This window comes from Bos indicus, chromosome 5 (assembly GCF_029378745.1).
Source record: "Bos indicus isolate NIAB-ARS_2022 breed Sahiwal x Tharparkar chromosome 5, NIAB-ARS_B.indTharparkar_mat_pri_1.0, whole genome shotgun sequence".
NCBI classification, from domain to species: Eukaryota; Metazoa; Chordata; class Mammalia; order Artiodactyla; family Bovidae; genus Bos; species Bos indicus.
In genome coordinates this window covers 78,570,667-78,584,432 of record NC_091764.1, presented here as the reverse complement: position 1 = coordinate 78,584,432, position 13,766 = coordinate 78,570,667, and the positions used below count along the sequence as shown (strand labels likewise).

Genomic DNA, 13,766 nt, shown 5'->3' with positions numbered 1-13,766 from the left:
CCCTGACTTGAGTTTTACTAGTGTCATTACTGACTGCCTGAAGCACCCTGCAAATGGCTGAGTCTCTGGTCTCTAGCTCAACCACCCATGATTTGGTTATTCAAAGCCATGAACTTCCTGGTGTTGCCTGGTAGCTGCTTACTCTTAACAGATGGACATTCTCGCATGCCTGTTTAGTAGAAGTCAAATGCCTCCCTGCCTAACAAAGCTTGGTTTTGCAACATTTCATCCTACAAATGGTTATTTCTTCCTAGTAATTTATTCTAATTAGTAAACTACCTTGAATATGGTCTTATGTCCGAACTGCTAAATTTTCTATGAACTTGGGTAAATATTAGAGATAATTTCAGATATGCTAATGCATTTTTACTTTTTCAGTAGGAAAAAGGACAAATGGACACTAGAGAATGCTTTTAAACTTGATCTTAATCATTATAAATATGGTTACATCATGGGACATTAAAACTTTGACATTCTGTTTAGAGGTGGTCCAGTACTCTTGCCTGGAAAATCCCATGGACGGAAGAGCCTGGAAGGCTGCAGTCCATGGGGTCGCTGAGGGTCGGACACGACTGAGCGACTTCACTTTCACTTTTCACTTTCATGCATTGGAGAAGGAAATGGCAACCCACTCCAGTGTTCTTGCCTGGAGAATCCCAGGGACGGGGGAGCCTGGTGGGCTGCCGTCCATTGGGTTGCACAGAGTCGGACACGACTGAAGTAACTTAGCAGCAGCAGCAGGGCAATGTAGTATCCAGTTCCTATTCCTAGCTGTCTCATTGGATACATTGAAAAAGTAGGTTTCCAATAATAAACACCACTTTTAGAGTAGTATTGCCCTCTAGAGGCAGTGAGCGGAATGGAAATACTGTATTTCAATCATGCAATGCTTTCTTTTCCTTCTTTTTCAAAAAATATTTATTTTTTTGGCTGTGCGGGGCCTTTGGCGTGGCACATAAGATTGTCAATCCTTGTTGCTGCATGTGGGATCTGTAGTTGTGGCATGTGGGATCCAGTTCCCTGAGCAGGGACTGAACCCAGGCCCTTGCATTAGGGGCATGGAGTCCTAGCCACTGGACCACAGCGAAGTCTCTGCAGTGCTGTATTTCTAAAGTTAGTGGTTGGCTTATGAGTTCTTTTTTTTAAAATAAGCCTTTAAAAAATATTTTTTCAATATCTAATTTATAATTTTAGAAAATGTTCCCAAATAGCTGATTCAGTATAAAACATTTTATCTCTACTAACTCTCTACTATTACTTCTACTTTTTATGAAATAGATGTTTATTTTGCTTAAAGAAAAACAAGCTCCTTTTTATGAAAAATACACAATAGGTAGAGCATCTATGAATCCTATATAATTAAAGAGCTAATGAATCATGACAGTGTAACATGTCTCATAAATTGAAGAATATGATTTCTGAAATTTTTGAAATATATATATATATACACACACACACACACACACACGTTTTCTCCTCTGAAAGATTATTAACAATGTGATAAAACTTTTATTCAAGAAAAAATCAGTATACACCATACCCTAATACTGGTTAGAGTAGGAATACTACTTATATGATTCTATACACCTTATTAGAGGTTTTCAAATGTTATCTGATTTGATCAACATTATAGCCTTGGCATGGCTAATATTATTTCCCCAATCTGTGGATGAGGAAGCTGAAGATCAAAAGGTCAAGGGACTTTCCCCAGGTCTCAGAGTTAGTAATATTCCTCCTCCTACTCTACCCACTATTGGCAAGACGGGGTGAGTGGCAGTTTGAGAGAGAAAGGTGAAGACAAAGCCATAGCGACTGATTTTTGACATGGTCCACTGCTGCCAGTGCTGTAGAAACAATCAAACCAATTAATTCTCACCTGGCGACTCTGCAAGGTGCTCTTGTTTCTCTTCTCTGTCCTGAAACTGAATTAAATGTGACCACAAAGCTGACTTCCCCTGAAAGTACAAGGCATATACAATTTTTCATTTTATAAGAAACAATTCATTAAAAAATAACTTCTCATCAAACCATTGACATTGAAATGCTGATTATGAAGCTGGGAAACTGAAGTTCATCCATTCCTAGCTGTGTGACATCCTGAGCATCCCACTCCATGTGTAGTGAGGGTCCTTTGCCTCACTGACAAGGCTGGCAGCAGCCTGGGGAAGGTCAGCTAAGTAAAGGCCAGAAGTGCAGGCATGGAAATTTCCAACTTCAGCTGGGTTGGTACTTCACTGTATGTAACTAGGGCTGTCTATACTGGCCACATTAGTCAGTGTGGAATTAAAGGCTCTAGCAGCACAGAATGTATTTGTGTACGCAAAACATGTTTGGATATATGCAGGAGCAATGAGGGAAGAAAAGTGGGGTAGGAGGAGAAACAGAAAAGATGAGGAAGAAAGAAAGATGCACACAGCAGGAAAAAAAAAAAAAAAAAAAAGAAAGGGAGATAAGAGGGACAAAAGCAGAGAAAGCATCTAACTTTTTCACCCTGAATTACCAGACAACTTAAAATGGCAAAGAACTGTTAATTCTGACTAATATTTAGATTTTTTTTTTAGACTGTGATGAAAGTAGATACTTAATGGAATCTACAGTGAATACAGTCCCTGCAGTGAATGTGTTCTTTTATCTTTTCCTGTTTACCAGGAAAGGAGCCCCAAACTACTTGCTAATCATGGGTTGTATTTTCTTTTTCTGGAATTAAAATGTCTGTGGTATATTTCTCATTATCCTGTGACAAAGGGACTTATCCTTTCATTTTCATGTTTTTTTTCCTTTTTGTTACTTTTCTTAACAGGACTTCTAACTGGTCCTGTCAGCAGGGCTTCTTGAACCTGTTACCTGCTTGACTTGCAAGCCGTGGCTCCATATCCTTTCCAACAGGTCACAGAGGCTGGCAATCAGGGTGTTCTCCTCCAAGCCAGTTATGTTGGCTTCTCCATGGCCCAGTTCCACTGCTTCGTGTCCCATCTTCTCCACCAACATGCGTTTCGTCTGAAAATATCACATGTGGTCTCAAGTGTTATTCCAGCAATGAGGCCAAAAGCCATCAAGTCAACACCTGGGTTCCCTTCACTATATTTCTAACTGCAGATTTTGAATCACCTTGGGGAAAGTGTCTTACTCTCTGTGGTCAACCAATGAATAATAGCATGTATAACTATTCTGTCAGAGAAATAGAGAGCCACTAAAGAGAGATTCTGATGCTATTTTAAAGCATCCTCATGAAAATGCTTATGTACAACAATTTTCAGATTACTAACTTGAATAACATTGGGCAATTACACCAGATCTACTATATATCACAGAATCTGAAACTCCATCCTGCCACCACCACTCATGCTCCATCTTAGCACACTAAAGATATTCACACTTAAGTTTTGATTGCACTTAGGCAAAAACCACAATACAAACAGGCAGTTCTACATTGTTTCAGAATTCTCTAATTTTAAGTGAAGCAGACCTCTTTTTTCCTTCTTCATTTTCCCTTTCATCTTTTTTCTGGAATGAGTATGTACCAGAAAATGGAAAGGAAATCAGTTTCAAGTACGGTAACTTATAGCAGACTTAACTGTCCTCATAAAATATAAGTGAGAGAGAATCTAGTTACTTTAGGCAAGGACCATGTCTGTGTGATTCAGCATTGCAAGCTGATGCTGACATAGTGCATTTACTCAACACAGAGAAGGTACTCAAGAAATGACTGTCAAATAAATGAATGAAATTATTGCCTAAAATGATGTTCTGAGTTTTGTCAACTTGTAGTGCTACCTCTGATAAACACAGATATCTGAGAGGAGACTCATGTATATAACACACAAATCTACAACACAGCTAAGATCTTCTTCCTTATGGGTATATGCACACACATATGGGCACAGATGAGATTCTACACAGGTTCACACAGAGATACATACAAACACATACAAAAAATGTGCTGCCTTTCACATAAGTTTACAACATCCCTGACAGAACTTCTGATTGGCTTAATATCTGTCCATGTTGGAGAGGAAGACAGCAACAGTTGAAAGGTGAGAAAAACTGAGCAGGGCTCCCATGTCATTGATTCTGTGGGTGACAGACAGAACCCGCAGAGGTTCATGACTTTAGTAAATAAAGAGCACATGAGGTTTATGCCCCAGTATTAAGTGTCTTTCTAGTGAAGCTAAAGCTCAAGTGGGGGTTGGCTCAGTTCATTTTAGCTTCACACATGGAGTGAACATGAATGCGCACTGTCTTGCACCAGTGAGTAATACGTACCTTCATTCTACATTCTTTTAATAAGCCTTCTACAAATTTCCAGTTGGTTTGTGCAATCACCGCAGGAGAGAGGTCTGACAATTTGGGTTGCCTCAGGTTTTTTCCTAAACTTCGTGCCTCTTGCATGTATTTCTAAAAATTAAAGAGTATTTTTAATGCATAAACATCAGATATTCTTCTAACCTACTTAAACTTAAAAATAAGTGCAGGAACAAAATGCAAAAAAAGGCCGTATATATTCAGGTTTAGTACACTGAAAGGCAGAGGGTAGTCACACTCCCTCTACTGTTAGTCCCGTGAAAATGAGAGTGACAGAAGCCACAGCAAATAAAAACTCATTCAGTCTTTTTACTGGGAATACCCAGTGTGTGATTAGTTGGGATCATGGCTGGGATGGAAAAACTGGGGTGTCTGAATGAATATCAAACCCATGGTTTTCCAGAAACCCAGTGATTACTGGTTTCCTCCACCTATTTCTCCACAGATCAAGAGCCTTGAGGTGCTTCCAGCCTCTTGGGGAGTGCTGTCCTTTGTTCTAATCAAGTCACAAGAGTAAATTAAATCAGCTCTGGAAAATGGCTGCAATAAATTTTATGACCTCAGGCATACATGCTTATTCATAAAATGGGCATAAAACAAGCCCACCTGCCTCATACAAAGGCTAGGCGATCACTCTGAAAAGTATCATGTACTCCCAATGTAGGAGGTGACCTCTTATTTCCAAGACACTTTGCGACATCCCTACTTTGCCTTGTACCATGGTCAAAAGAAATCAGAAATATCATATTATTTTAGGAGACATCGACGGCTCAGAGAGGACCACAGAAACTCAGACCACTGCTCTTGAACTTTGGTTAGTGAATTTCCAGTAAGAGAAGCACTACATGTAATTAGTTCAGGACAGCTGTTATCTTTCTTCTTTCTGTGGCACCTGTGAAAGCTCATCCGGATACCTTATGTTGGTGTCAGGACTGCAGGGCAGAATCTCCAAGAAGTCTAAGTGTCTTAGGTCTGTATTTAGAGAATAATTGCTCTAATTATATAGTAAAACCAGCAGTTTATTGGAATGAGAGAGACTGCAAGTCAGCACATCCTCCCACAGACACATATGTGAAATCTATCTTTACTATCTTAAGGGGAGATTTGATAGTATAAGAAAAATATGTGTAAAATCTTTTGCATTCTTTAAATAAAAGAGAGTTTTTGCACATTTAACACATTTTCCTTTTGGAAGAAAAATAACCTGCTAAATTTAGTACAATTGTTAAAAATCTCACCAATTAGGGATTCAACAAAGACATTTACCTTCTACTTCCTGACCCTCCTGACAAAAGGCAGCATTTACAAAATAATCTCTTTTCCAGTGTACTTATTTTAAGGATGGATTTAAAAAGTAAATGGACTCTGCACACGGTTAGTTGTGTATATTTCTTCCTGCTTCAAATCCTTTTTAGAGGGTAAAAGGAAGAGGGAAAATTGACAATGAGAGGCAACAATCTCCACCAGGGAAATTAAGTGTAACAGAGTTGTGTGAAACATCCTGAAGGTTAGTATAAATAAAAGCAGGAAATGAAGAATTTCAGAAAAATAAACCTGAGATATAAGACAGGGATCATATATGAGACTATAATTACCTTCATTTCCTATCATTTCAGGTAGTACTAATGTTATTTGGAACATTACAACTTAGAGATAAATGGTTGGTAAAAACAAATGTTAACTACTAATGTTAAAAGGGTTCTGTTTCTCCCCAGGCCTCAATTCCTCCATCTTTAGGACTGTGCAAATACAGAGAGAACCACTACAAGACCCAATTCTCAAGGACAGTGAAGTATCACACTTGGCTTAAGAAGGAATACACTGGCTACAATGAAAGAAGTGAGTACATGACAAAGCAAGAGGACAGGAAGAAGCCTCAGGCATTTTTCCTTTTCTCTGAAATATATGAATAGATTTTTAAAAGTCAATAATTGGATTAAAAATTAACCACTGTTTAAAGTTTAGGTTCTATTTTATAATATAAATGACAGCAAGCTAGAATGGGACTGTCCTTTGAGTGGCCATATTCGCTGATCAGCCAGCACATACGAGGCAGATACAGTATTAGCCAACAATGAATTCCACAGGGCCACGTGCAAACTCTCCTTCTGAGCACTTTGTTGAAGCCACAAAACAAGCCACATTCCATGGACATGTGCAGAATGAATACAGGGGTGGCTAAAGAACCCTTCTCATACCAAGAAGTGAGGTTGCTTCTGGCATATTGCAAAAACAAAGCAGTGCCCTTACAATAAACAAGTGACAACACAGACGTGCTTTCTTTGGGGTAACTGGAGGAAAAGGTGTATTTTAAGATAAAAAACTGAGAAGGAAGAAATCTTTCATAGGGAGTGGTTTCATAATAAAGTCCATTTTCCTACACAGGGAAGTCACCCCAGGTTTCTTCTGAGATTTCTACTATGCTCTTCTTCATTTCTAAGCCAAAAATAGTAGGAAAGTGAGTGAATAAAGTGAAAGTTGCTCAGTTGTGTCCAACTCTTTGTGACCCTTATGTGACTCTTATGTGACTTAATAGTCCATGGAATTCTCCAGGCCAGAATACTGGAATGGGTAGCTTATCCCTTCTCCAGCGGATCTTCCCGACCCAGGAATCAAACTGGGGTCTCCTGCATTATAAGATTGGTAAGATTCCTTACCAACTGAGCTATCAGGGAAGCCTAAAACAGTAGGAACTATCTATAAAAACATATCCTATTATTCAATCAACACTGAAATAATTGCTCTTCAGCGCAGGATTTCGTCTAATAATACCCTGTCCCTCTAACCAACATGGAGCATGTGAAGAGCAGAGCAATGTAAAGTTAAGTAAATTTATCTTACTATGTCATAATGGGATAAAATACAACCAAAAGTCCTAAGTAACTCTGGCCCTCAGGTGAGTAATGTTCAGTGTAACCCAGTATGCAGGGTTCCTGGGAGGAGTATTGGCTTGGAGTCAGGAGGCCTGGCCTGTGAGCCTAGCCCTGCCTCTGTGTGTCCATTTGACTTTAGACAAAGCCTTTTGGACTTGCTTCCCTGGTGGCTCAGACGGTAAAGACTGCCTGCGATGTGGGAAACCCAGATTCAAACCCTGAGTCAGGAAGATCCCCTGGAGAAAGGAAGGGCTACCCAATCCAGTATTCTTGCCTGAAAAATTCCATGGACATAGGAGCCTGGCAGGCTACAGAACATGGAGCCACAAAGAGTCAGACATGACTGATCGACTAACACTTGGATTCAGTTAAATCATGTCAAGCTGGACAAAGATACCTCAACTGTTTCTTTTAGCAGTAAGATTCTATATTGGTGATCTGATTTTCTGACCATATAAAATACAGACCAGGAACAGATAAACTCAGCAAAAGAAAAGTTGTTTGAAAATGAATCACTTATGCACTTTTGCAAAATGCTTAAGTAAAAGAAAATTTGAATACTTAAATATTTCCCCTTTTTGGAAGAAAAACAATGTGCTAAATCTAGTCCCCTTCTTTTCCCTCAAAAATACCACTGATTTGGGATTCAAATAATCAGTTTTCTCTGCCAAATGTAGAGAATACTCTTGTTAGCGCACACACCACCACAAAGAGGTACAAGTCACAAAAGGAAGTGGAGAGCTAAGATTTCACGTCACAAGGTGATGTGAAGCCTCTAGTATGTGCACTCACACATGTGGATGATTCAAGGAACACCACAGACAAGATTCAGGAACATCTGCAAAGGACTTTCAGGCAAAGAACATACCAGGCAGCACTCAGAGAAGGATTTTTTAGGAAGTCGTGCAGGAGGAGGTGGACCCTGATCCCACTCCCAGAATGCCATGGAGTTCTGACAGACCACAAGTTCCCCGGAAGGCTATGAGGATGGAGAAGTGTATATGACAGAAAAGCAAAAAAGAAAAGGATGGGAGAAAGAGACAAGCAAAACAAGCATGCATATGATAAAGTCACAGCAGAAGGGAAAGGAGAGAAATACAGTAGCACAACGAAAAGCAGTAGACAGGCTATGCTTCAGTTCTTAAGAAAATGTTTAAAACCATGTATGTATGAACAAATCAACAAAAAGAAATATATATATTCAGAATGATGTTTTCTGCTTTTTTTTTAACCCATTTGAGTTTAGAAAAGAGTTAACAGATAATTGACTGCATTTTTTTGATCACAAGAAAAAATAGAGAGAAAAAAAAATTACCTATCATTATTCAAATGTATAATTAGTTTTATTTTCAAATAGTACAAATAAAGCATAAGGATATTAATTTAAAGTAATTTTAAAACACTCCTAAAAATGGTGTCAACAAGCCAAGGACAAATCACAGGCAAATATATATTTACTAAGTTTAAATTATGCTTGAAACTTAGAAAGTCTATGCTTCTTATACTTTTTTCCCCCTGCAGGAGATATACTGACCAAAACTTTATCTTAAGCTCAGCCTTTACTTGATGTGGTCCAGAGGGAGACTTGTTTTACAGCCTTATTTTAGATGTATAAAAATTACAAAATGGAAAAAAAAAAAAGGTGTTTCAGCTATGTCAGTCAGTATAAGAGAATTACTATTTTAAAACATAAATTGAACAATTATTTTTTTTTTAGAAGAATGCAAGAGAACCTACGCAATGATACCTGCTGGACTAAGTAAGCCTAGCTTACAGTTCCCGCATCAAGGCATCCCAGGAAGGCAACACACATACCTCCCTCAAGTCATTGTCCAGCCCAATGTGGTCGGAATGCTGGCGAAGGCGGTCTTTCCTGCGCTGTGCAGTGGCACTCCGACTCACCCAGCGACTGAAAGAATAGAAGGGGGTAGGTTAAAACAAACAATCAAACGAAAAAATAAAATGTGATCTCACATGTCTTTAAAATAGAAAGGATGTACGGTTGAAAACTAAAGACCAGCAATACTTATTTTTCAATAGATTCTTTTTAAACAAGTATATACCAGCTTTATTGAGATGTAATTTAGATACCAGATACTGGCTCAGTTGCTCAGTCATGGCCAGCTCTTTGCAACCCCATGGACTATAGCCCGCCAGGCTCCCCTGACAATGGAAATTTTTCAAAGCAAGAATACAGAAGTATTGCCATTTCCTTCTCCAGGAGATATCATATAATTCTTTTCATTTAAAGTATCCAATTCAGTGGTTTTTAGCATATTCATAGAGAGGTGCAACCCTCACCAAAATCAATGCTGCTTTCAAACTGAGGTTAAAAAATGTACAGTGTCTGTAATGATTCTCTCCTTTCCACCTACCTGCCCAACAGAGCCCCAAGCCTGGATAGAGACCACTGTAGCACTTTCCTTTATCATATCCATGTATTAATAGATTAGTTCTTGATTTCCCTCATGACTACCAAGAATCACTGAACCTGCTGCCCTTTATCAAGTTCTCCCATTTCTCTTCAAGACTGTTACCAAACCTTTCCCTTTATCCTCAAGTGCCTCTACTCAACTTGATGACCTAGCCTTGCCTCCCTCCTGCTACTCTCTACTTGACTGATACACACATACAGACCCACCCCCCACTCATCTTTCTTCTAATTCCAAAGTGTAATATATATTGGCCACAGCTCAAAATTTTCTTCCACCAGGATCCCTGACCAGTCCTCTCTTGCCTACTCCAATTTTCTCTATTAGAAATCTCGTGTGCCATATCTCCAATTTTTTTTCTCTCAAATGAGTATTGCCCTTCAGCTTACAAGTATGCTGGTTTCTCTGACACTACATTTCAATCTGTTTCTTTGCTCTTTCACGTAAACATTCTTAAGAAAAGTTTACATGTAAGGCCTCTGCTTAATTATCTTTGGATCTTTTGTTCATCTCAAATAGGCTTCTTTCCCTGAAATTGATCTTGATGAAGCCATTTATAGCCCTAACTGCCAATCCAATGGCTGTAATTCAATTTTTAGCTTACTTACAGTTTCTGCTGATCCTTCTCTCTACCTTAAACCTCCAGCTGTCTTCAAATACCTCAGTGATCCCAATGGGGTAAGATCTCTCACATTTGAGCCTTGGAAGATGAAGTTTTCTTCTAACTTCTATTCATCTCTCAGACAGCTTTAGGTGCTACATAGAAAGTGTTCTATAATTCCTCCAAATTTAAATTAGCTATCCCTCTCATACTCTCCAATTACAGTATTTATCACAGTGTTTTATAATAACTTAAGTCTATTTTCTATACAATCCTCTCTGCTATAAATGCTTGAAGGGTTGATGTCGTGTCTGTAAGCCATTTATCTGCAGAGTCAACTACATCACCTATTCTTTCTATAAATACACCCTAAATAAATGTAATCAGAGACAGTCTAATATTTAGGTTTACAGATGTTCATCACAGCATACGTGCAATAATGAATTCTAAGTTTCCTTTATTCTAAGACTCACATTTTGAATGAGTTAGTCACTCACACTTGGGGCTTCCCCAATGGCTCAGTGGATAAAGAATCTGCCTGTAATGCAGGAAACACAGGCGATGAGGGTTTAATTCCTGGGTTGGGAAGATACCCTGGAGAAAGGAATGGCAACCCACTCCAATATTCTTGCCTGGAGAATCCCATGGACAAAGGAGCCTGGCAGGCTACGGTCCAAAAGGCAGCAAAGAGTTGGACATGACTGAGTGACTACACACACAAGACTCACATTTTGGCTTTTAAATGTTTCTGAAACTAGGATGAACCTTCTATGTCATATACAAGTTTAAAGTATAATTTTTCCAAAAAGCTTTTGAATTAATAGCAGATCTTACAATCAACAGTTACTCAGAATCAAGTAAACATGCTCAGTTCAGTTCAGTTGCTCAGTTGTGTACAACTCTTTGCGACCCCATGGGCACACCAGGATTCCCTGTCCATCAACACCTGGACATTGCTCAAACTCATGTTCATCGAGTCAGTGATGCCATCCAACCATCTCATCCTCTGTCGTCCCCTTTTCCTCCTGCCTTCAATCTTTCTCAGGTTCAGGGTCTTTTCCAATGAGTCAGTTCTTTGTTTTCATCAGGTGGGCAAACTATTGGAGTTTCGGCTTCAGCATCAGCCCTTCCAATGAATATTCAGGCCTGATTTCCTTTAGGATTGACTGGTTGGATCTCCTTGCAGTCCAAGACACTCTGAAGAGTCCTCTCTAACACCACAGTTCAAAAGCATCAATTCTTCGGTGTTCAGCTTTCTTTATAGTCCAACTCTCACATCTATACATGACTACTGGAAAAACCACAGCATTGACTAGACGAGGTCTTTGTCGGCAAAGTCTCTGCTTTTTAATATACTGTCTAACTTGGTCAAAGCTTTTCTTCCAAGGAGCAAGCGTCTTAATTTCATGGCTCAATGCAACCTAAATGTTCAACAGTAGGGGGTGATATAATGAAAGACCATATAGTCATTTAAAAAATTAAGTTACCAGAAATATCAATGGGGCTTCCAGGGTGGCTCACATGGTGAAGAATCTGCCTCCAATGCAGGAGACCTGGGTTTGATTCCTGGGTAGGGAAGATCCCCTGGAGAAGGGAATAGCTACCCACTCTGGTATTCTTGGCCGGAAAATGCCACTGACAGAGGAGCCTGGTGGGCTACTGTCCATGGGGTCGCAAAGAGTTGGACACGACTGAGTGACTAAGACTTTCACTTTCAGGAATATCAATAATATGGGACAGTGGTCATGATACAATAGTGAATGAAAAAGCTGGATACATGTAAGAAATTTTCTAATTAACAAAATAAGTATGGACATGCACACATATCAGGATCCGTGCAATGGAAAGACATAATACCAAAAGTTAACATTTCATGGTGATGGCATTATAAGTGCTTTTCCTTTTATTTTCAATTAATTTTTAATTGAAGTATAGCTGATATACAATGTAAGTTTCAGTATACAACAAAGTATTCACAGTTTTTTTAAGTTATATCTCATTTATAGTTATTATAAAGTATTGGCTGCATTTCTTGTGCTGTACGATATATCTTTGTTGTTTTTGTTGTTCAGTAGCTCAGTAGTGCCAGACTCTTTGCAACTCCATGGACTGTAGCCCGCCAGGATTCCCTGTCCTTCTCTATCTCCTGGAGCTTGCTCAAACTCATGTCATTTAGTCGGTGATGCATCCAACCATCTTGTCTTCTGTTGTCCCCTTCTCCTCCTACCTTCAATCTTTCCCAGCATCAGGGTCTTCTCCAATGAGTCAGCTCTTTGCATGAGGTAGCCAGAGTACTGGACCGTCAGCTTTAGCATCAGTCCTTCCAATGAATATTCAGGGTTGATTTCCTTTAGGATGGACTGGTTTGATCTCCCTGCTGTCCAAGGGACTCTCAAGAGGTTTTTCCACAACTTGAAGGCATCAATTCTTCAGCACTCAACCTTTTTTATTGTCCAACTCTTACATCCATACATGACTACTGGAAAAACCATAGCATTAAATATACAGACCTTTGTAGGCAAAGTAATATCTCTGCTTCTTAAAATACTGTCTAGGTTTGTCACTGCTTTTCTTTCAACGAGCAAGTATCCTTTAATTTCATGGCTGCAGTTACCACCTGCAGTGATTTTGGAGTCTAAGAAAATAAAATCTGTCACTGTTTCCATTGTTTCCCCATCTATTTGCCATGAAGTGATGGAACTGGATGCCATGATCTTTTTGTTTTTTTGAATGCTGAGTTTTAAGCCAGCTTTTTTACTCTCTTTCACCTTCATTAAGAGGCTCTTTAGTTCCTCTTCGCTTTCTGCCATAAGGGTGGTGTTATCTGCATATATGAGGTTATTGATATGTCTCCTGGAAGTCTTGATTCCAGCTTGTGCTTCATCCAGTCCGGCATTTCACATGATGTACTCTGCATATAAGTTAAATAAGCCTGGTGACAATACATAGCCTTGACGTACTATTTGGACCAGTCCATTGAAGGTGGTCTGGTATTCTCATTTCTTGAAGAATTTTCCACAGTTTGTTCTGATCTACACAGTCAAAGGCTTTAGTGTAGAAAATGAAGCATATATTTTTCTGAAATTCTCTAGCTTTTTCTATGATTTAATGGATGTTGGCAATATGATCTCTGGTTCTTCTACCTTTTGTAAACCCAGCTTGTACATCTGGAAGTTCACATACTGTTGAAGCCTAGCTTGAAGGACTTTTAGCATTATTTTGCAAGCATGTAAAACTGTGCGGTATAATTTTGAATTCAATTGTGCGGTACAATTTTGAGTACAACTGTGCAGTAATTTTAATGTTCTTTGGCATTGCCCTTCTGGCAGTTTTCATTGGGACTGAAATGAAAACTGACCTTTTCCAGTCCTGTGGCCACTGCTGTTTTCCAATTTGCTGGCATACTGAGTGTAGCACTTTCACAGGACCGTCTTTTAGGATTTGAAATAGCTCAGCTGAAATTCCATTACCTTCACTAACTTTGTTCATAGTGATACTTCCTAAGGCCCACTTGACTTCACATTCCAGGATGTCTGGCTCTATGTGACTGATCACACC

At 39.2% G+C, this 13,766-nt stretch overlaps 1 protein-coding gene and 1 long non-coding RNA gene across 3 annotated transcripts in view; one reads left to right on the top strand and one right to left on the bottom strand.

Annotated features, from left to right (window-relative positions):
• Positions 1-13,766, bottom strand: part of DENND5B (DENN domain containing 5B) — a 217,010-nt gene that overhangs the window by 37,975 nt on the left and 165,269 nt on the right. For both annotated transcript variants that reach the window (XM_070789862.1, XM_019961379.2), the window contains 4 exons: positions 8,991-9,084; positions 4,264-4,395; positions 2,845-2,997; positions 1,877-1,955 (listed from right to left, as the gene is read on the bottom strand). In XM_070789862.1, coding sequence (XP_070645963.1) covers positions 1,877-1,955; positions 2,845-2,997; positions 4,264-4,395; positions 8,991-9,084 — 458 coding nt within the window. The remainder of the gene's footprint in view (positions 1-1,876; positions 1,956-2,844; positions 2,998-4,263; positions 4,396-8,990; positions 9,085-13,766) is intronic.
• Positions 6,880-13,766, top strand: part of LOC139183179 (uncharacterized) — a 31,278-nt gene continuing 24,391 nt past the window's right edge. The window contains exons 1-2 of the long non-coding RNA XR_011566709.1: positions 6,880-7,123; positions 8,893-9,102. This is a non-coding gene — a long non-coding RNA (uncharacterized lncRNA). The remainder of the gene's footprint in view (positions 7,124-8,892; positions 9,103-13,766) is intronic.